The 21,412-nt window shown below is 58.8% G+C and overlaps 1 protein-coding gene across 2 annotated transcripts; it reads left to right on the top strand.

Annotated features, from left to right (window-relative positions):
- Nucleotides 1-259: 259 nt before the first annotated feature.
- On the top strand, nt 260-6,194 carry BHLHE23 (basic helix-loop-helix family member e23). 2 transcript variants are annotated; one of them, XR_013442121.1, is made up of 2 exons: nt 738-2,500; nt 5,537-6,194. XR_013442121.1 is itself a non-coding variant. In XM_036105404.2 (1 exon), the coding sequence occupies exon 1, from the start codon at nt 859-861 to the stop codon at nt 1,534-1,536; it is 678 nt and encodes a 225-aa protein (XP_035961297.2). In that variant the 5' UTR covers nt 260-858; the 3' UTR covers nt 1,537-2,889. The 2 variants fall into 2 exon arrangements, 1 of the variants encoding a protein (XP_035961297.2); XM_036105404.2 differs by lacking the exon at nt 5,537-6,194 and having other exon boundaries at nt 260-2,889.
- The last annotated feature ends 15,218 nt before the right edge of the window (nt 6,195-21,412 follow it).

Genomic DNA, 21,412 nt, shown 5'->3' with positions numbered 1-21,412 from the left:
CACTAAGACTTGGGGGGAGCGTGGAAACCACTTCAAGACGCAGGTACCCTGGGAAAGGAGGTGGCCGGGACTGGAGGGCCAGGGAGGTAGGTCCCTGATGGTGCCTCCGTGCCTGGCGCCCCAGGGCTGGCGGCCAGAGTGAGCGGTTGGCGGACTCGGTTGAACAGCTGTGCTTTGGCTCGGCGAGGGCACCCAGCCGGGGCTGCACGCCCCAGACCCCGGCAGAGGGCCCCAGGCGTGCCCTCCGCACCTGCTCGGGCCCGCGTGGCACGGTGTCCCGGGTTGTGCTGCGCGCTCCCCGCTCGGACCGCTGCGCCTGGGGGAGCCGGCTCCTGCCAGAGGAACGCAAGACAAGACTCACGTGAGGCGCGAGCGTTCTGTGGTGGCAACCCCGGGTGGCGGAAGGAGACAGCCGGGGAGGCCGAGGAGCCCGTAAAGCCGCAGCCACCCCATCTCCACCCAGACCTCCAGCTCCCTCCATCCCAGCGGTCCCCCGACCCGGCCGGCCGTCGGTCTGCGCCGGCTGCCCGTGGAGCCAGGCTCCGAGAAGAGGCGGTCACCAAGTCCCTTCTGATTGGATGGCCGCGAAGTCCCAGCGGGCGCCCCCGCACCTTAAAACTGGAGCAGAGCGAGTGGGAGCTCGAGCCCGCCCCCGGGCCCAGCCCTGCACGCGGCGGCGAGGGGTGGGGGAGGAGAGGAGGAGGGAGAGAAGGGACGAGAAGGACGAGGACCGGGAGAAGAGGAGGAGGAGGCGACCCGCAGGCGTGGCCGAGGCGGCCAGAGAGGCCCGGCGCGCGGAGGCGGGGAGGCGCGGGGACCGACCGACAGCCGAACCGACGCGCGAGCGGCCGCGCGGCCATGGCCGACCTCAAGTCGCTGTCGGGGGACGCGTACCTGGCGCTGAGCCACGGCTACGCGGCGGCGACGGCGGGCCTGGCCTACGGGGCGGCGCGGGGGCCCGAGGCGGCCCGCGGCTACGGCGCGCCGGGCCCGGGCGGCGACCTCCCCGCGGCGCCCGCACCCCACGCCGCGGCCGTGGCCGAGAGCAGCGGCGAGCAGAGCGGCGACGAGGACGACGCCTTCGAGCGGCGGCGGCGGCGGCGGGGGCGGGGGCCCGGGGGCGCGGCGGACGCGCGGCGGCGGCCCCGGGAGCAGCGCTCGCTGCGGCTGAGCATAAACGCGCGCGAGCGGCGGCGGATGCACGACCTGAACGACGCGCTGGACGGGCTGCGCGCCGTCATCCCCTACGCGCACAGCCCGTCGGTGCGCAAGCTCTCCAAGATCGCCACGCTGCTGCTCGCCAAGAACTACATCCTCATGCAGGCGCAGGCCCTGGACGAGATGCGGCGCCTCGTGGCTTACCTCAACCAGGGCCAGGGCCTGGCGGCGCCTGTGACCGCTGCGCCCCTGGCGCCCTTCGGCCAGGCCGCTCTATACCCTTTCTCCGCGGGCGCCCCGCTGCCCTGCCCAGACAAGTGCACCGCCTTCTCCGGGACGCCCTCGGCGCTTTGCAAACACTGTAACGAGAAGCCATGAGGGCCCCGGCCGCCCCTCCTCCCGCACGCGTCCTGCATTTTACCTTGCTCCCACCACCGTGTCACCCTGCCCCGACCGAACCCCGCCCACCGGAGAAGGCGGCCGGACGTCGCTTCCAGCCCGTGCGCGCTCAACCGCGCGCGTAGGGCCGCGAGAAGCTCAGAGCACGTCTGGGCACAGGATTGAGCCGCAGAGCGGGGCCGCCGGCATCTGCGCCCCGAGCCCGCAGCGCGCCCGCTGGGCAACCTTCCGACGGGTGACAAACCCTGCTTGTCCGGGCACCGCCGCTCACCCTGAAAAAGAAAACCAGGACTACAGCCGGAGCCGGGACGTGCGTGACCCCGGGGGAGTGGTCCTGCTTGGCGCCAGCCGGGTTCTCCTGGAGCGCAGGGAGAGCGCTTAGCTTGGCTTGGCAGCTCGGGGCCAAACTGCAGGGCCCGCTCCTGCTGGGTGTGTTCCTGACATCGCATGGCGCCGGCGCCCCGTTACCTCCGGTCTCTGAGGCTCGGCGACCATCGCCCCTGCAGCCCAGCGGCCTGATGGGCCCCGAAACAGCCTGCAACTGTCCTTTGCAAAGGAGCTGGACTGCCCATGAAACCGGAAGACCCTGGGCAGTAGCTTTTCTGCTCTCTCCAGTCAGAGTGTGTTATGTTAATTTTCTTGCCTGCCCAGAGGCGCGAACCTCTAGAGGTGAGCGGAGCCAACACTGCCTCCCAGGTCCTCGGAATTTGTTCCCTATACAGCCCCTGGACCCCCCGGCCCCCACCGTTCACGCCAGAACGTCCCTGCCAGGATGTGGCCCGCATGGAGTTGGATGGAGACCCGCCGCGCACCCTCTGCTTACAGGCAATTGTACCGAGTAGGGCCCCCGCTTGGCCTGGGTTTTCAGGGAAGAGCCGGTCTAGCCCAGCTGACCTCCACACCAACCCCCAACCCGTTTCCAGGGGAGGAGGCTGGGCCATGGGTGAGTAGGCTGGTGGGAGGGGCTGCTTCCTGACCTGTGGAAAGGTGACGGGTTTGTCTCTTGGTGTTGGGGTCTGTCTCTTTGATGTGGGTGCACGGCGCAGAATTCTGCCACCATAGGGGTCCACACGCTCTGCTCAGCCGGCCAGCCACCCTGGGGACCAGGCTGTCCGTGCCCATTTGCACCCCAGCCGCTCTGCTGCAATATCCAGCTTTATTAACCCAATTTCCTCGGCTGTCGTTAACGCTATGCTAATGAGGAGAGGACCTCCGCCCTACAAAGCGGCCTGTCTAAAGCATTTAACTTTAATTAATACATTTCAAAAGGCCCTTTTGTATTTGCAAAATGAAGTGTGTGATTAAGTCTTATTCATAAAGACATATGCTTAATACTGGTTTTTGCTAATTTCCATATTTATTTCTTCACTGTCTTTTTCTCCCTAACATACTACTTTATCAGTTTTGCACATGCAGAAAGCTGAGTGCTAGGAGCTGTGTTTCGAATCCCTTTTAGGTAACGGAAGGCAGGTCAGCTGGTCAGCTGCAAACTCCAAAGTCATTTGCTTCCAGGGTCATTTCAAAGTGATCCTGAATCAACTTCATAAATTACTGGTCATAATCTGAAACAGAGGTGCTCATTCTGGTTAAAACCAGACACGTCTACTACATCGTTTCTATTGAGAATGAAGTTATGGTTTCAACTTATTTTTTTTAAATAATATGATTAAATTTTAATATCAAATTAAATATGTTCATTTGTGACTGAACTCAGTTTCAATTTTCAGAGAATTGTGTCAACTTGGACCACATGCTTCTAAATCACTGAGTCTAGAAAATCTCTGAGGTGCAGACAGCCGATGTGTAAGCAACCACTCAGCAAATGTAGGAAATACTAAGAAAAAGGTGAAGGAAAAAATCTCTCTGTCCCTTCTTGGATGAAAAACAACATGCTTTTTAAAAGGACCATTTAACTAATCATACATTCTTCCAATTACTTGGTTTCAAAAAAATTAAATTGTGTTTTTCTTTTTAGCTCCTCAGCCATGTATCTACATGATCTACTCTTCTCCAAAACTTCAGCCTGCCTCTCGCTGGGGTGGAGTGGAGTCATTTCTTAATGGAAATTAGGCTGCCTTTTCAACAAGGCTAACGTAGCAATCTGCTCTATCAAATACAAGTCATTTGGCCTCCTCATTCTAAGAACTCCCAGCACAAAAGATCTGATCCTCCATGGCCCCTGTGCCCAAAATACAGGGAAGCAGGCTCCTCATTAGCAAGCCCACCACTCTTGGGAAACATCGATGGGGGCTCTGGGCATGGACTCTCTGAACTCCTCCTGCATCTAACCCCCAGAGCTGACACTTCTCCAGCACTGGGGGGGGGGGGGGTTTACATAGGAAAGAGTTTTGCTAATAACTGGCGTTTGAAACAGCCTTTTTCCCAGATGCTCGTTTTTAGAACCGTCTTAGGGCAAGGGAAGATGCACCTGCTCGTACATCTGGATGTGGTGCTAGGCAGTGTCCCTTTAAACCCGGCTGGCCACACAAAGAGACCGGGCCACACGTGAAATGGTAGCTTTTCTACTGGCTACGTAAAAAGAGTAAATAGATGAAATTAATTGTAATGATTTTTATTTATCCCAATGCAGGTAAAAGAATATCATTTCACAGTAATCAGCATTTTTTAATTATTAGGGGGCTATTTCACATTCCTTTTTTTGTACTAAGTCTTCAAAACCCAGTGTGTCTTGCACTTAGAGGCCCTCTCCATTCAGACCAGCCCCGCTTCGAGTATCAGCGGCCACACATGGCTCGTGGCCACCACAGTGGACCCTGCGGCTCGAGGCAGAGCTTGCCAGGTGTCTTATTTCCTTCACCTTCATAAGAAGCCGGAAATGCCCGCTGAGTCGAGGAATAAATCCTATAGCCACACACATAGGAAATGCCCAGTCCCTGTTACTCTTTCAAGCCTGGTTCACCAAGGCTAGCTGAGGCCGGGGCAGGGGGCAAGAAACGCCGTGGTCTGTTTTCTACCACGAAATGGTGGCATTTCGTCTACAGATTGACCAGTTCCAGCTGCCACCCAGAATCGCACTGGCCACCCGCACCCAAGCCCGGGAGCCAGCCGCACGGTGACACCCCGGCCGAGGGGGTGTCCTGAAGCCAACACCGCCTTCGTCCTCTGTTAACCACACCGTTGGGGGGTCTCTGCCACGCTGGCCGCTGCTGGAGCCACTCGCAGACCGAGGCTCATTCACACTCAGGTTATGAGCCCGTGGAGCCCGGCTCGTGGGGGTTCGGGGCAGGCTTCCCTGAGCCCACTGGCTCCCCAAGGGTCCCTTGCTGGGGTCAAGAGAGGCGGGTTGCTGGCCTGAGGTCCTGTACCCATCTACATTCACTGACTGGCGCATCCGTTGCCGGTGCGGGTGCGATCACCCCCAGCTTGCCAAGTGGAGATAGAAGGCACACAGGTTGCGGAACAAAAGTGGGGGGTCCCTATGGTTAAGCTACTGATTGAGGATTCCACGACAGACACCCCCTCTGCTTCCTTCCTTTCTTTAAAATGACCAGCAGCAGACATAGCTCTCCCTCTCCTTTGGGTATTTTGATGGGAACGTTTTTACCTACTTTGTGAGACCCCACGGCCCCAGTACTTTCTGTTCTGCTCTTTGTTTTCCTCCAGGTAGGAAATTCGCTTACCTAAAACAGCATCCCTGGTTTTCAGTAATAGGTAGGGGCATCCACACTCGGAGAGCAGAACTCCATCCTAACCTAGCTCTGCCCCCAGGGACCCGGAGTGTGGACACGCCAGGGCCGTCGGCCCACACGAGTGCATTCACAGAACCTCATGTACCAGGCACATCGGCTTCGGACTGTCTCATTTGGTCAATTTCATCCCAAACATGGGATTTTTCTCTTCACTCGTGCAGATGTCAGTTGAATCCCTGGGGAACTTTGTTTTACCTTATAAGTAAGCTAACGAGCATCCCGGCGCAGACACGTGCTTGGCCAACTACGCATGTCTATTTCCCTTGCAGGTTGGGACATTAAAAGAAGAGGCAGCTCCTCACAAAGGACAAATATTGTTTTCCTAAAAGGATGGGTGAGACGTGCAAACTGTCATTCCTAGCAGCACGGCCTGCCTTCCTCGCCCTCGGCCGTCTGAGAGACGTCTGATTAGAACAACCAGGCCGAGGCCCCGGAGCCCGGTTAATCCAACAGACAGTGATTACAACAATTTTATCATGTGAATTTGCCTGTGATATGTCCTGAGTCTTTAATCGCTCTTGGCATCCCATTTTAAGGGATGGAGGTAGAGGGATTTACAACGTATTAAATCATTTCTCCAACAATTAATTACCTCTTTGGATCATAACCCTGGATGTTATGTTCCATACCCCAACAAAAGTCAGTTCCATGACATTAGAAAATTAATACCCATTTGCAAATTTAACTCCAAAGGAGCAAAACCCACGTTACCATAAATGCAAAAAGGCTCCAATAGGTAGTAAAAATCTCCTTCGAGGCCAGTGTTTTTCCTGTGTTACAAAATGAGCTATGCAGGGTTTTCCCAGTCTGAAGTGCCCGAGGCATATGTATTGATACAAATATAGAAAAGCTGTTTTAAGTGAGGCTCTCTGCGTAGGAAGACAGCCAGGTCATTTTGAAAGTGAGTTTGGAGGGGGAGCTTGTCAAATGCAGTGTGGAAGGGGGTCTCTGGATAAACCTCCGTTTCTGTCCTTCTGCGGCTGGCTCTGTGGGGTCTCTGGGCTGTTGCCTGGTCAGGATGCAGAGGGACACGCTGCTTCGGTCTGCATTCCCAGAAGACATGGCCGTCAGAACACAGAGCAGAGCCGTACACGGGCCTGGCCGGTGGCGTCTATCCCCCGTGATGCTCAGGCCCCGTGGGGGTGCCCACCTGACGGGGGTCCGAGGGGCCACCTGGGACAGGATCCTAGCTCGAGGGTTTCTTAGGAGAGGCTCGCCTGCATGCTAGACAGGGAGAGCCTTCCCAACCGGCCTGGTTTCGCCTCCAAGCCTGTTTAGTCTGAAGTGATGAGGCCACCGTCAGCTTGCTCTCCTGGGGGCCCTGATTCGGCCTGACAGGAGCCCAACCTCCCCGCTCCGTGTGGACAGTGCTTGCTGTGCTAATGAGGCCACGGCCAGCCTGGGAATTGGCCACAAACCCCGGACACAAATGGGACCTGCAACGCACTCCGATGGCCACAAGGCATCTGACAGGACGCATCTCACTCTGCAGCCCAGCTTGCCTGGCTCTGGGCCTGGAGCCGTATATCGGAGGCCCTCCCAGAGCTTCCTGGCTTTTTGGCCCCAGAGGCACCGAGCTTACAAAATCCCTGGGAACAGTCTCTAAGTCTCACGCACAGGCAAACCCCCGAGGCGGAGTCCAGGATCCGTCCCAGCCCGCCGCTGCCCAGGTGGTTCCAGGGCCAGCCGGACGGGGGCCCGTGGGACCCAGCCTGCCGGCTCATCGCGGTGCCGGCGGGAGCCAGGTTGCCCTGCGAGGCCCCCGGAGGGCTCTGTGCACTGAATGCACCCGGGAGGGAGCAGCTCATCACTCAGGAGTGGACACACCCACGATTTTTGGTAACTGAGATTCAGAAACCCCACATCTGTGAGTTAGTGGATGCCAACGGGCCCCTGGCAGCCAGGCGGCTGATGGCAGAAGGCGTCTGAACAGGATGATTCAGGTATAAAGATCCGTCTCCTTCTGAGCGTAGCGCTAACCAACCCCGTTAGGCCAGACCAGCCCGGCTGCCACCGGCCGTCCGTGGGCTCAGATGATGGGAAACCTGTGCGGGCAGCACCTGCATTTCAAACCTCACAGACGACTGGGAAGATGGTCATTTCCTATTCAGGAATCTGGGATTCTAGAATGAACCCAAAGCCTTCTTGCTATAAAACACTGCTCTCTGTGTGCCCTTGAGTCTCCCCTCCGGGCTGTGGGGTCAGCAATGACATTCAGAATGAGCAGCTTCCTCCAGACTTCTGACCTTCCTCCCTCCTTCTCCACCTTAGTGACATGGGGTACCGGACGGGGTGAGAGCTTCGCCCCCAATGCCCAAGGGCTGCTTCCAGAAATGCCTGTGTTCAGGGAACAGAGCATGCCCCCAGGCCCCTTTCCCGGCACACATCCTCCCTCACTCTGTCTGTCTGCCTCTCTGGCTCGTTCTCTCCTGAAGCTGCTTTTGGAAAAAAAAGAAGAGCCTACAACTCCTTCCCTCCCTCCGGGCAGCCCTGTTCCCCTAACAAGCACACATGTTCCTTAAAATACCCCAAATGTATTTTGGTGTCTCAAGACCCTGGTCACTCCCCTCAGGCGGTGCCGACTGCATCGGGCTTAGGAAAAGCCCGGCCGGTCTGGGAGGTAAAGGCTGATGCACTCGAGCACCTAGCCAGCCCGCAGCCTGGCGGACGCTGCGTGAGAACAGGCCAGGGCCACCCCATTACCCCCTGCCCGGGTGTGTCCGGAGCTCACGTGTGTGTGTGTGCACACGCATGTGTCAACGCTATGTGTGGTTTCACCTCCCGTGCAGGTCCCTGGGTCCTCGGCTGCCGTCGGGATCCCGAACAGCTGCGCCACTGCGAGGGTCCGCCTCACCCTAGGAGGTCTTTGCAACTCCCTGGCTTTCTGTAGACGGTCTGGCCCTGCGTGTGCTTGACTGAGGTTAGCAGGGACCCCCTTGCCTGCTTGTCGGGACTGGGGCTTTTTCCGGACACAGGTGTTCTATTTTAAGCCCTGGAAAGTCCTGGGCCAAAGGCTGAGTTGGTCACCCAGGGCTTAGGTCCTCAAACCTTTTCTGGAAACAGAAGAGAGGGTAAGCCCCATAAATAAAACCACGGGCACAGAGTCCCTGCTCTCTGCTCTCACACCTCCTGTGGGCGTCCTCAGTCTCCCCAGGGACGCCCTTCCCTGCAGCCAACGCCGAACGGTGCCGGTGACCATGGCCTGGAGCAAACGGGTCAGCACGGGGGGGGGGGGCGCACTGCTGCCCACGAGGCCGTTCCAGAAGTGGGGCGAGGCTGCTCGACGCAGACCCAGGCAGCACCCAAGAGAGAAGTGGTTTCTTTTGGTGAGGGGACATCCTCACTGCAAGAGAATTAGGGAGCAAGGGCACTGAATGTGGTCACAGTCAGGGTGACTCTGCGGAGAGGGGTCAAGAGCTGGACTGGGGAGGGGGCCGTTCCCAGAGCTGTGGCCACCTCCTGGAACCCTGTTTCTCCCCGCGAGGTGCCTGCACCCAGCCTGGCCGGCCCCGGCACCAGACCGCCCCATCCGGGTTTGGGGAGAGGCGGCGGGGTGGGGGTGAAGGCACAGGAGATGGCCAGGGAGGAAGGACAGCCGGTGGCCGCTGAGGGAAGCTGTCGGAACAGGGGAGCGGACGGGAGTCAGCGTCTCCTAGTGAGCACGTCATCAGGTGATTTTGCTCTAATTTTTTGCTTAATAAGGCTGGTTTCAAACGTAATTTTGAGGAGCCATGCCTCCCCTAAACCTGTTCGTTATCGTGACGGGCCTCTCTCCGGCACGGCAGGGGACGTGGTGGTTATTAATATCACGTTGGAACGTGGCTGTGCTGACAGATGAGGGACATGGATGGACTTTCAAGGATACTGACTTCATTAAGCAGCCTCATTACAGCTGCAGAACACTAAATATGTCATTTTAAAGGGAATGCTCGGCTTTCAGCCCTCCCCCTCCTCCTCTCCAACCACCGCCTAAGTGAACGAAGAATGTTTCCAAAATAATTACAAATGAACAAACAAGGTCAGAGGCCCCTCCAGGCAGGGTCCAGCGGGCGTTCACCCAGCGCCCTGAGCCAGGATGGTGGAGGGCTGCGCCAAGCACCGCGGGCGGCGGGACAGGGGGCGCAGGCTCGGCCCCCGTCCCCTCCTCTGTCGAGGGATAGTGCAGATGCACCAGGGGCTTCGCTCTCCCCAGGCCCACGCGGGGCTTCGTCGTCAGCTGCCTGGCCACACGAGGTCCGGGCTGCATGCTCTGCACCAGCAAACTCGGGGGCACTTGGCTAGCGGTCCCCAGTCCCCCCGCAGGGGCAGCCGCTGCAGGGGCCGCTCGCCGTCTCACAGGTGTGACTGTCTCTTCTTGGTACTGAGGTAAGACTTAACGTTTAACCGTGTTGACGTATCCAGTCCAACAACGTGAAGGGCGTTCCCCAGGCTGCACCACCCTCACCACGTCTCCTTCCAGAACTCTGCCATCACCCGTAATTTCATTTGTTCAAGTCAGGCTTATTAGGGTATAATGTACATCCAGTAAAATGCACCTGCTTAGCCGCAGGGCTCCGGAGTGGGAAACACACGCGGCTGGGTAGCCACCGCCACGGTCAGGATAGAGAATGCCGCCATCACCCCAAAAAGCCTACCTGTGCGTGCCCACCCCCCGACCGCTGACGGGCTTTCTGGGCCTACAGTCTTGCCTTTCCCAAAACATCTCCTAGGGTGAGGGATTGCTCGCACGTGACCTCTTTCACTCAGCACAGAGCATGTGAGGTTCACCGGGGTCCCCACTCTGTGCCTCACTCTTACCATCTGTAAAGTGGGGTGATAATCTCAGTAGCACATGGGGTTTTGAGAGAGCTGTATGAGGTGTTTCCATAAATCTTAGCACCACACCTGTCCCACCTCGATTTTTGCAAAAGCCCTTCGTGAGTCTCCGTGACATGAAAGAGACTCTTGGGGGGTGAAATGAGCAGGCCAACCCTAGTCTTTACGGGAAGACCCGACAGGTACGTGTCGAGATTTCCAAAGATGGTACCTGCCTGCGATTCCCAGCAAGCAATGCAGCAAGACAGGATCCCCAGCACCGTCAACGCCGACCGCTCTCAGAGGCAGCCCGCCTGCCCCCACGTCTCTTCCCCTTTCCAAAGACACATCTTCTGGGTTAAAACTCACATGGCACAACTGGCTGCCGGTGGTGTTCTCTGTGACAGGAGAGAGGGGCCAAGAGTTTGGACAAGGAGCCGCCGAGGTGGCCCGTGCTCAGGAAGGGGAGACGCAGCACGGCCGGTGGGCCCCCCACCCACCAAATGCTTCCTGCTTGTAAAGGGCCTGGGACGGGGGGCCTGCAGTGCACACCCTGTCAGCACTGATTACATAGGACATGACCGTCGTGACCGGGGAGGGGGCCTGGGGAGCGCCAGGCGGGGAGGGCCCCGTGATATCACTTTCCGCAAGCTCCGCACCCCAGGCTGCTGCCGAGCTACCTGTCAGCGGGCGTTAGCCCGGAGACACCCCAGACCCTCCCTGGGCGCTCAGGAAGTGGTCGTGCAAAACCCCATCACGAGACAGGAAACACGTGCGGCAAATGAGCCGTTACAGAAATGGCCCAGATGGCAGACGCAACCGCAGAGCCACGCGGGGGATACACCGCCAAGCGGGGTGCGAAGGGCTTCGTCCTCTGCAGATCTTGTGCCAACCTCCTTCTCCTGTTGTACTTTTTTGATAGAGTAAAACATGGAGAGGTCTTTAACAAGCAAAGTGAGGGTCGTCAGGGTGAGTCACTGACGTCACTCGGGGCCTGGCCGCACGCAACCCGAGCGAGGTGGCCAGACCTCCGCGTGAGGGGCCACAGACGTCACCGGGGAGCTCTCTTCATAAACTGGAGGCATTCATAATCCCCCGCGTGGCAGCTCAATTATCTGTCCGGGGCGAGGGCATGTTACGGATGAGGCTGTGATTACGTTTCCGCATGTAGCGACCCGAAGTAAATCTTTGCAATTTTCATTTTGCAGAGATTTAATATAGATTGGTGCCCTGTTGTTGGCTCCCATTTTAATCCAAAGTCACTCATTAAATGGAGACTGGCCGACGTCGGTGGGCCAGGCCTGCGGGCTGAACTGCGGGCTGGACACACCAGCGCCGTTCCAGATGGACAGCTGCTGCCCTCGATCCGCGATGGGCACTAATCTGAAACCTGACCCGCTTCTCTGCACATTACACATATTAAATGCAACCTGGACACCCAGCGACGGAACGCTGTGTGGCCACCCCCAGGAACCAGGGACAGTCACACTCACGGACACGGAGTTTCCGAGATTTACCAAGTAGAAAGGTGACCAGAAGCACTGTCTACAGCAGGCTATTATTCCTGTTTTAAAGGAAGGAAAATTTACACAGCTATAGAACTTTCTGGAAGGAGCCGAGATACGGCCCACTGTGGGGCTTCTGGGGAAGAGGCTCAGGGCCCAGCAGGCAAGAGGAGAGGGAGTGTGGCCCCCAGGAGCACCTCTGTACTGAGTCGTCTCCCCACACCGTGAATATCTTTTATTAAACCCAGAAAGTAGGGGCGCCTGGATGGCTCCGGATTTCGGCTCAGGTCATGATCTCATGGGTCATGGGATCGAGCCCTGCCGTGGGCTGCCCTGCAGCAGGTGCCTGCTCAGCGAAGAGTCGGCTTGAGATTCTCCCTCTCCCTCTGCTCCTCCCCGCACTCGTGCTCTCTCTCTCTCTCTCAAATTAATAAATAAATAAATCTTAAAAAAAAAATACCCAAAACCAGAAAGTAGCAGTTATGGGCTGAGTGGTGGCTCCAAGATATGTCCAATCCTAATTCCTGGACCTTGTGAATATGACCTTATATGGAAAACTATGTGATTAAGTTAAGGACCTGGAGAAGAGGCACCTCTCCTGGATTCCCAGGCTGGGCCCCACACACCCTTACCTGCGTCCGTCTGTCCGTCCGTGTGAGCAGGGGCTGAGGGAATCCGGTGAAGCTGATGGAGGAGGGAGCAGGGAGGTGGCTGTAAGCCTGGATGGACAGCCGCCCGCAGTGCGGGAGGAGGCCAGGAGGATCCTGCCCTGGAGCCTCAGGAGGGAGGCAGCTCTGCTGACGCGCGATCTCGGGATCCCACACTCTGGCCCCACGACAGCAGGAGAACACGTTTCTGTTGTTCAAGCTCCCCATCGTGGGGCTCAGTCTCACAGCCACCGGGAGACTCCTGCAGGGGGAAGGTGGAGAGGTCTACACTCGAGGACACAAAGTGTCCAAGTGCATCCACCACCACCTCCAATTCTCCCATGTGACTTTATTCCTCCGGAGGAGACGCGGCCGTGGCGGCTCCAGGCCCCTTGCCGCGTGCGTGCGCACAATCCTCCAGCGTGCATTGTACGGACCAGCCGGCGGGACCCCAGAACCTGAGCAGCAGGGGCACTTGGATGGATGGGCCGTCCTGCTCGGCCTGCCCGGGCGCCCGCGGGCTGTTGGAGGGTCGGGTGGGCTCGGGTACTGACCAAACTGAGCAGAGTGGGTGCTCTCGCACGGCACACTGAAGATGCCACAGAGGAAATTTTATCATTGAGGGTTTTATGTAAGACCCAGAAGGGCCACTCCTGTGAGACAGAGGATGTCACAGTGTGACCTTGCGTGGTGTTGTCAGTCCTGGCTGGCAGGTGGCACGAGTGATGGAGACAATGGAGGGGCCGTTCAGGGTCACTCACCGGGGGTGGAGGAGCCAGAGTGCAAGCCGGGGTGTCTCAGGCTCATTTCCGCCCTGCCTTCAACAAGCACTGCGGGGTCCTGGGACACGGGTGACGTCCCTCAGCGGGGACTTGGCAGGGGTCCTGAGCCCTGCAAAGGGCAGATGAGAAGAGCCTGAGCCTCTGACCGGTGGGGCCACAGGAGACCCCACTCCAGCTGGTGGGGAAGATACTTCACAATAAAGGAGCCAGCTGGGGACATGGGGCGAGGGGCCCACAGCCCACCTTATCATTTCCCTCCCACCTGGATACCTGATTGGATGTCCCCAGGGGCCACAGGTGAGGAAGCTCCTTTCTGGATCCTTTTCCAGAGCACGTCACTGTCCTCTGTCTAGGGGTCTTTGCTGACCATCCTTGCAGACAGTAACCTGTGTCCCCTGGGCCACATCCGTCCCCTTGGCCCCAGCCTCAGCGCCTGGGTCATGCTCGGATGTAAGGCACTGGATAAGCGGATAGGGCTGAGCTTCCCAGCTTTCAGCAGGATGCCTCCCCTCGGACCCCACTGGGTCCCCCTGCCGTCTCCCCGAGTCGCTCTGTCCCCCAGTGCCCTGCCCCAGTGGTGCTGGCTGGGGTGGGGGGAGACATGCAGATACATCGGCTCTATCAGTCCCCCGATATTATCTTTTATTGGCAGTAATAAATGCCCGGATTTAACAGCAGTCATGACTGTCCCACAGGAGTGGCCCTTCCGGGTCTTACATAAAACCCTCAATGATAAAATTTCCTCTGTGGCATCTTCATTAGGTTTCCATTGTTCTGAAATGAAGCAGAGTTATGCTAGAACATTCTCAAGGGGCTGCTGGAGCCTCACACCCCTGCTCCGCTTGGGAAATAGGGTGTGGGGGCGGGGTGTGGCACTCGGATCCCAGACCGCCCCTCCCTCCCCGGTGGCCGGGCTGGAAGTGGGGGAGGGCTGCAGACGGGACGCTGGCACCCCCCCACACGGCCAGGGGCCCGGACAACATGCTGGCCACCTGCACCTCAGTGACCTGGTCTGTGGGGGGACGTGAAGACCCTCAGGCTGGGGGAGGTGCGTGCCTGTCCCCCTCGGGCGCAGCAGACAGACCGGCAGACACCCAGGCATGGTGCCCTCTTACAGATGACCTGCTTGGGGCCAGGGGTTGAAAGCTGACTGGGGAGGGGGGCACGGACGGGCATGCAGGGGATGCTAGTTTCCACCATCGCTCAGCCACAGACTAGCAAGTCAGTGGCACAAACCAGAATAGGACAGACGGGTACCTCGTCAGCAAAGCCCACGGTCCCAACGACTGTCACCACCTCAGTACCTCCCACACGTGGCACCACTGGGAGTGCTGTTGGAAATCACGCCCCTGGATTTACAAAAAATAAGTTCAGGCTTCCTGCTAATTCTGACAGTTGTTCTGTCTGGTTGCTCTCAGCTTGTGTATCTCTCCCTGGGCCCCACACCCCCACCCCAGCCTCCCAGCCCCCTCCCACCCCCACCCCAGCCTTCCAGCCCCCACCCAGCCCCCACCCAGCCTCCCATCCTCCTCCCTTCCCCCACTCCCAGCCTCCCTTCCCCCACTCCCAGCCTCCCATCCCCCACTCCCTGCCTCCCATCTCCCCCCCCCCCCCCACCCCGGGCCTGTCCTCTCTCTTCCTATCAGTGTGGGGAGAAGTCCGCCCTCACGTGAGGTCTGGCCCAATCTTTCCCTGCACCCAGGAGCGGCCTTGGCCTCTGCAGGTCCCTGTCTGTCCCTTGGATGCTTCCGCAGACTTGGGAGGCAGAGTCGCCAGGAAGCAGGTACTCTTTGTCAACTGAAGCCAAGAGCCTCCCCAAGCTGCTGCTTCCTTTCTGTAAACCGCCAGGCCCAGCCCCAGCTCCGGGGCTCCCAGGGCCACCAGCAGGCCCAGCCGTGAATACTGATGGCGCTGCCTTTGTGACGAGCGTCCCGCTCGGGCCCTGCAGAGCGGCCGTGGCTCCGAGATCCATCCGGCTTTGTTGAGTGTCAGGACGCGCGGCAGTGACAGATGGACACTCGCCTCCAAACCTCGGTGCGCCCAAGCACCGCACAAAGCAGCCCAGGATGTTTTCGATGTCACACACTTGCCTCGGGGCCTGTTTTCAATCCCATTTACCAAGGGCCAGGGCTTTTTTTTATCAGTCAAATGCCTTAAGCACTTTGTCAACTTGGACATCTGGCCGCACGTCTGAATTTTTTTTATTTGCTGAAATATTTAATAATGTGGCAGGGGTTTTGCTGGAGACCTGGGCCACCGTGGCACCAGCGGGCATCCAGCGGGTCCGGTCAAGAGCCAGGGGCCCGTCGCGGTGGGCGTGGCTCTTCCCGCCGGAGGAGTGAGACCTTGCTCACCTCGCTGCCTGGCGAACGCTGTGGTTTACCTCCCCCTGCGCAGTGAGGATCTGTGAAGTCCAAAGACAGGTGAAAACGGTCGCCAATCAATCCTGGACAGGCGTGTCCATGGCAGGACTATCACCACACTGTCCGGTGCTGCTTGGGACCAAAACGTAGCCGACGGTGGAATCAGCCCATCCACCGATGAACGCGTAAACGGAATGTGACAGTGGTACATTCTTCACCATAATATGGATGCAGTTCTGACACGCTCCTGTGTGGATGGGCCCTGAAAACGTGGCGCTGAACGAAGAGGCCGGTCACAAAAGGCCACAGAGCGTGTGACTCCACTTACCCACATGTCCACAAGAGGCAAACCAGGAAGACAGAAGATGGATGCGTGGCTGCCAGGAGCTGGGGGTGACGTGGACAGGGGCAGACGTGGGCTGGTGTTCAGGGGAGGTGAGAAGGTTCTGGAACTAGACAGTGAGGATTGCGCAACATTAAAGATGTTTAAAGGGCACCTGGGTGGCTCAGTTGGTGAAGCATCTACCTTTGGCTCAGGTCACGATCTTGGGGTCCTGGGGTCGAGTCCAGCGTTGGGTTCCCAGCTCAGTGAGGAGTCTGCTTGTCCTTCTCTCTCTGTTGCTCCCCCTGCTTGTGCTCTCTCTCTGTCAAAAGAATACATAAAATCTTTAAAAATAAATAAGTAAATAATAAAAATGTTTAAAATGGTAAATTTGTCAAAGACAGTCACAAAGATGAGATGGTGCTGGTATTGATTGTAATGGTCTTAACGCTGATCATCAGAGGTCATTCATGATCAAGGGTCCCCTGCGTGCCCAACACGGCTGTCTGCTGAGGCCACATTAGTGAGCAAGAACAGTTGGCTTTGGCCCTGGCAGAATCCACAGTTGAAAGCAGGCATGGACAGCAATCGGATAAGTCAGCCTGAGATGGAGGAAGGCTTCCTGGAAGAGGTTGTGTTGGGGTGAGCTCAGAACAATGGGAAGGGGGTCCAGGCAGGGGGACAGCAGGTGTGGGGAGGCCCTGAGGTAGCAGTGTGGCTCTTGGGGATGAGAGAAGGATGACCGGGTGGGGAACAAAGAGGTCGGGAGGGTGGCGCCAGGTACCCTTACCCTGTTCCTGCCCAGGAACAGGGTGTCACCCATGTAGAAAGAAGATGGATTCCAGGGCAGTTTGCCTGCCCCCCATGGGCCCTTCCCTGAGCCCCTCCCACGGGCCAGGCCTGGTGAAGCTCTTCCCTCACGGCCCCCACACTTCCCAGGTGAGGATGCTGCGGTGCAGGGAGGGCGGGTCACTGAGAACCCCATGCACCTTCCAGGCAAGCCCTCAAGCCTGAGTCTGGGCTGCAGTGAGCCCCCTCCAAGTGTCAGCTCCGGTGAGCAACCCAAGGGATAAAGGCTGCTGAGAAGTCCCAAGAACCCGGCCCAAAGTCTGTGGTGCAACAGCCCGGCCCCCGGGAAGCCGAGGTCCCCAGGGTCATGCCAAGCTCTCACCCCCGGTGAGGACCCATCTCCATCCCATACCCTCTCCTGGGCCACCTGAAGGGGCCACCGCCGGGCACACAAGTGCATCACGGCCTTGCAGGAGCAGCCAGACCACCTGTGCATGCTTCTGCATCAGATTGGCCTCCTCTTGCTCACCAGCAGAGAGGGTCCCCCACCCCTGGGGCCACCACAGTCTGGGGACCCCATCCCCAAATGCCTGAGCATGGGTGATGGCTCGGAGTGGTGAACGGTGCCATCTGCGTCTGCCCATAGCATTCAAAGTCCACGCCCAGGGCAGGCTGGTGTGGACACCACAAAGGACACGGCGTGGAGGACCAGATCCTGGACACCAAGGGGAAACTGAGCCCTCTCCAGCCTGAAGTGTCTGCCCAGCCTCAGAGGCAGGATGAAGGGGCACGGCACAGCACCTTCTGGGGACGTGGTCTGGGCCACTGCGGGTCCCGATCCTGTTCCCAGACAGGCTGACAGTCGGTGAGCAGGGTTCCTGCACCCAGGGCCCCCCAGCCGGCTTCAGAGGGGCCCACCCCACCCTCTTCAGTCTCATTGCCCCCTCTCCAGGCCTGTCCCTCCCACTGTGCTCACCACCCCCTCCCCCACCTCCTGCCCTTCTGTACTGTCTTCAGGCGCCGGGTGGGAGGACAGAGATGGACGCACTTGACCCCCCGCAGGTTAGCCAGGCACCCCTGCGTCCCTCGATCCATCCCCACCCCTAGGCCCAGGGCTTTCTGGGGAGCTGGAGGAGTGAGGAAGATTCCAGAGGCTTCCACGTGCTCCACAACCACTCCCAGACCCATTCCCCCAAAATTGCCCAGAGGGGCGTCGGCCTGCAGCCCTCTGCACCCTCCTGGTTTCTGCACCCTGTCCTCAGAGCCCCAAGTACCCTCCCATCTCTTCCCCATCACCGCCCAGGGGACCCTGCTCGGACTCCCAGCCCAGGCGAGCCCGTGTCCCCATCCCCCGGAGTGCTGGGCAGGACCCCAGCATGGACGCCTGGCGTCAGCACCTCGGACAGGGCCAAGGCCTGGGGAGCCCAGCAGGAACCATGGAAGGTGTTCAGGCCGCATCACCCCAACTCCTGGAGGGCACAGCCGCCAGACAAGACTTCCCTGCGGAGGAGGGGGGCAGCAGGGGCTGCACCTGCTCAACTGGCCCCGGGGGGGGCATCGCAGCCTGCACGCCCACACCGCCGTCCACTCTAGATGCTGAGTCCTCTGCCAACTTCTTCGAACAGGGACATTTGTTCTCCTCTCAAGGAGACCGGCTCCTTGGGACGAGCTTTCATGTCCCCACAGAGGCACCAGTAGACGTGAAATGCGCTGCCAAGGCCACCCTCATGTGGCTGAGCGTCTCAGGCTGACGCTGGGTCACCTGCGTCCCCCTGCCCGTCCCCCCCAGTTCTGCGGCTGCGTCCTCACTGGTCTGGGCCCCAGAGCCCCCTCCGCTAGCAACACCAGGACCCCAGCCGGCTGGTTTGGGTTCTGCTTCTCCTCTTACCTTTAGATGTTCAGCAGCATGAATATTCTGATTTTTTATTTAAAACTAATTTGGAGTTCTCGCTCTCTAAGGGGTTTCTAATCACCAAAAACCGCCTACGGCAAGAGCTGATTGACAGGCCAACGTGGCCACTTCTGAAGAACAAATGGGCCATTGGCAGTGCCACAGACAAAGGGAAATGCCAGGGGCTTGTTATTTATGAGCTATTAGGGAGAATGCGATTAGCATCTGCTTCCCACGTGGGCAAAAACACCTGTCAGACATCAGGAGACCATAAAACAGCACACGTTTAATAGTTACTTTGTTTAAAAAGTCATTAAAATTGAATGTCAGCTAAAACTTAGGAAAACATTTATTCTTCAAACCCCTTTGAATCTTGCTGGTGAGCACCAGACAGAGCTATTTCTGTCCGGGACAGAGACACGAGTTTGTGGACAGTGAGGTGACTCCCCTAGGACAGCATCCGTGACAGAGCAAGGCTGGAGGGAGGACACGTGTCCAGCGGGGCCCCCGATGAAGTCCAGGTCCTGGTGGGGTGGAGGTGCCTGCCTCCGCCGCCTCGGGGCACAGCTGGCTGGACGGGACTACACTTCCCTCAGGGCCCTCTGTTAGGTCTGGAGAGCAGCCCATCCCAAAGCCGGCCGCCCTGTCTGGCCCCACTTGCCCTCCCCACTAGGCAGAGTCCTCGCTCCATGCTGACAGCAGAGGAGGGGGGCTCTCCGCCCACAAAGAGACAAGGTGCAGGGTCCTTGCTCTCGCCTCCACGAGAGCTGCCAAGAAGCCACCAATTAGGGCCAATTCTGGAGACGGCTCCTGATGGGAACTCATGGGCCCAAGCCCTGGATCAGGTCAGAGTGGTGCGTGGGGCTGGAGCTGCCGCCAACCAGGCAGCTCCAAGGGGGTCTCCGCCCCGGAAAGTTGAGACAACAGTCCGCTTCCCGATTCCCACTGCTCGCAAACAACAGATGGTTCCTGGGACAGAAATTGGCCTGAGGCCCTTGCTGTCCACATTCACTATCCAATGTGGGTCAAATATTGAAGGCGAGCAAGAGGTTTGCACTGGGGCTGGCAGGGGCAGGAAGCCCTGTTCCAGACGAAGCCCACCATCGTCTCAACCCCACTGGACAGAGGGGAAGGGAGACCGGGCTGGCCGGGGTCACGTCCCTGATCGTCACCGGACGGATGGGAGGAACGAGGCCCGGGTTTCAAAGTCAGGTCAGGCACAGGCAGCTGAAGCAAGTGACCAGCTAGCACTGGGGACTTTGGTCCAGCTGTTCTGGCCCCAAGGAAGTTGTTCTCGCTCAGGTTCTTGGCCCATCTTTGCCCGGGGCCAGGATGGTGTTGTTGGGCTTGGCTCAGGGCTTCAGACCTGCCCAGGACAATTGGACAAGGTGGACATAGAGACCCCAAGAGAGGCCGACGTTCTACCTGGCCAGCTTTGACCATGTGGCCGATGGGGCAATGGACCAAGTAGCGAAGGCTTGTACGTTCTTCACCTTCATGAATTAACCCTGGGGAAAGTCATGTCAGCCCAAGAGACATGGAAATGTGTGTGGCCATGGGGAATGATGACCAAGGACTTCGGCTGGCTCCGTGAAGAAACTGCAGGAAAGCCCGTCACATGATGGAAATGTCCTGGGGCCGGGGGTTGGGGTCTGCAGCTCTGGTGTGCTCTCGCGGAATAGCTCTCCTTCCCTGCAAAGCCATCATCCCGGGAGAAGACAGCAGGATGACGATGGGGAACACACAGGAACCCCGAGGGCCCCATCCTGCCGAACAGACCAGGGCTGCTCAGGGGCTCGTCCCCGACCCCCTCACCCAGCTCGGCTGTGAGGACTCGGGGACTCAGGGACTCCCGAGGAACAGCGGTTTGGGAACACAACGGGTGGTGAGCAGCATGGAGGGCTGGGTCTTCCTGTCTCTGTCCCTGTGCTAGAGGGGCTGGGCAAAGGGACTCCCCAGCCCCAAATTCCCAAAATGGCTTTCAGAAAATCTTTTGGACCTCATACTGTTGAATAACACTCTAATCCCTGTAGGACAGGGCCACTGTCCTGCAGGAACAGAGGAAGGAGCACCGAGGATTGGACGCTGGGCACGGCCGGCTGGAGCTGCCTGAGGTGAGCATCAGGGGCCAGGGATGGAGACGCCGGCGAGGGACACGGGCCAACACAGTCAGCGCCCCGGACGGCGGACCACATGGCCCCATGCATTCTACTTCCCCAGCAGAGTGTGTCACTGCGCGAAGTCCATCAAGGAACAACCTCAAACTGTGGAAGGAGAGCAAGGATGGCTCAGGGGGGCTGATGGTGCCGCGCACACCCCTGTGCTTCCCCGGGAGCCCAGTGACGGCAGGGCCTGCCTCCCGGGGACTGACGCCTCCCTCGAAGGGGCTGGCCCCTCTCTCCCTACTCTCCAAGGAGGTTTGGCTGTTCTCAGACGCCGGGCAGGCCCCGTGACCGTCCACGGCCTCTGTCCCTCCAGACCCGAGGAGGGCAGCTTGCTCGGGGCACCTGCCCGGCCACACGCATGGGTGAGGGGGGCACGGGGGTCACTGCACCTCACTGGCCTCTGAATCCCGCCTGTGCCCCCGACGTTGTCGCTGAGGGGACACTCACAGGGCATTGAATTAGCCAGTGAACAACCCAGTGGCAGCGAGTATATTCGTGCAGCCACCACCTCTCTCATTCCAGAACATTCCATTACCCCAAAAGGAGGCCCCGTAATGCGTAGCAGTCACTCCCTGCCCACCCCAAGCCCTGGCAAACACCGATCCATTTCCCGTCTCTGGATTTCCCAGTAATGGGCTCATACGATCTGCGTCCTCTTGTGTCACAGGCGTCTCTCAGTCCGCGTCATGTTTCCGAGGCTCATCCACGTGGTAGCGAGCGCCCCTGCCTCACCCCTTGCTGAGACCGAGTGATGCGCGCGGGGTGGGTGGGCACAGCCCGGGTGCTCGTTCACCCGCGGACGGACGTCGGCGTGTTTCCCACTTCTGGCTGCTGTGTACATTCATGCCCAAGTGTCTGAACACGCTTTCATTGGTCTCGGGTGCAGA

Source organism: Halichoerus grypus, chromosome 10, assembly GCF_964656455.1.
Source record: "Halichoerus grypus chromosome 10, mHalGry1.hap1.1, whole genome shotgun sequence".
NCBI lineage: Eukaryota > Metazoa > Chordata > Mammalia > Carnivora > Phocidae > Halichoerus > Halichoerus grypus.
The sequence above is the reverse complement of the archived record's forward strand: the minus strand, read 5'-3'. Positions and strand labels throughout refer to the sequence as shown.

Coding starts and splice junctions, on each gene's coding strand:
- BHLHE23 (XM_036105404.2), top strand. CDS start 859: ATGGCCGACCTCAAGTCGCTGTCGGGGGACGCGTACCTGGCGCTGAGC.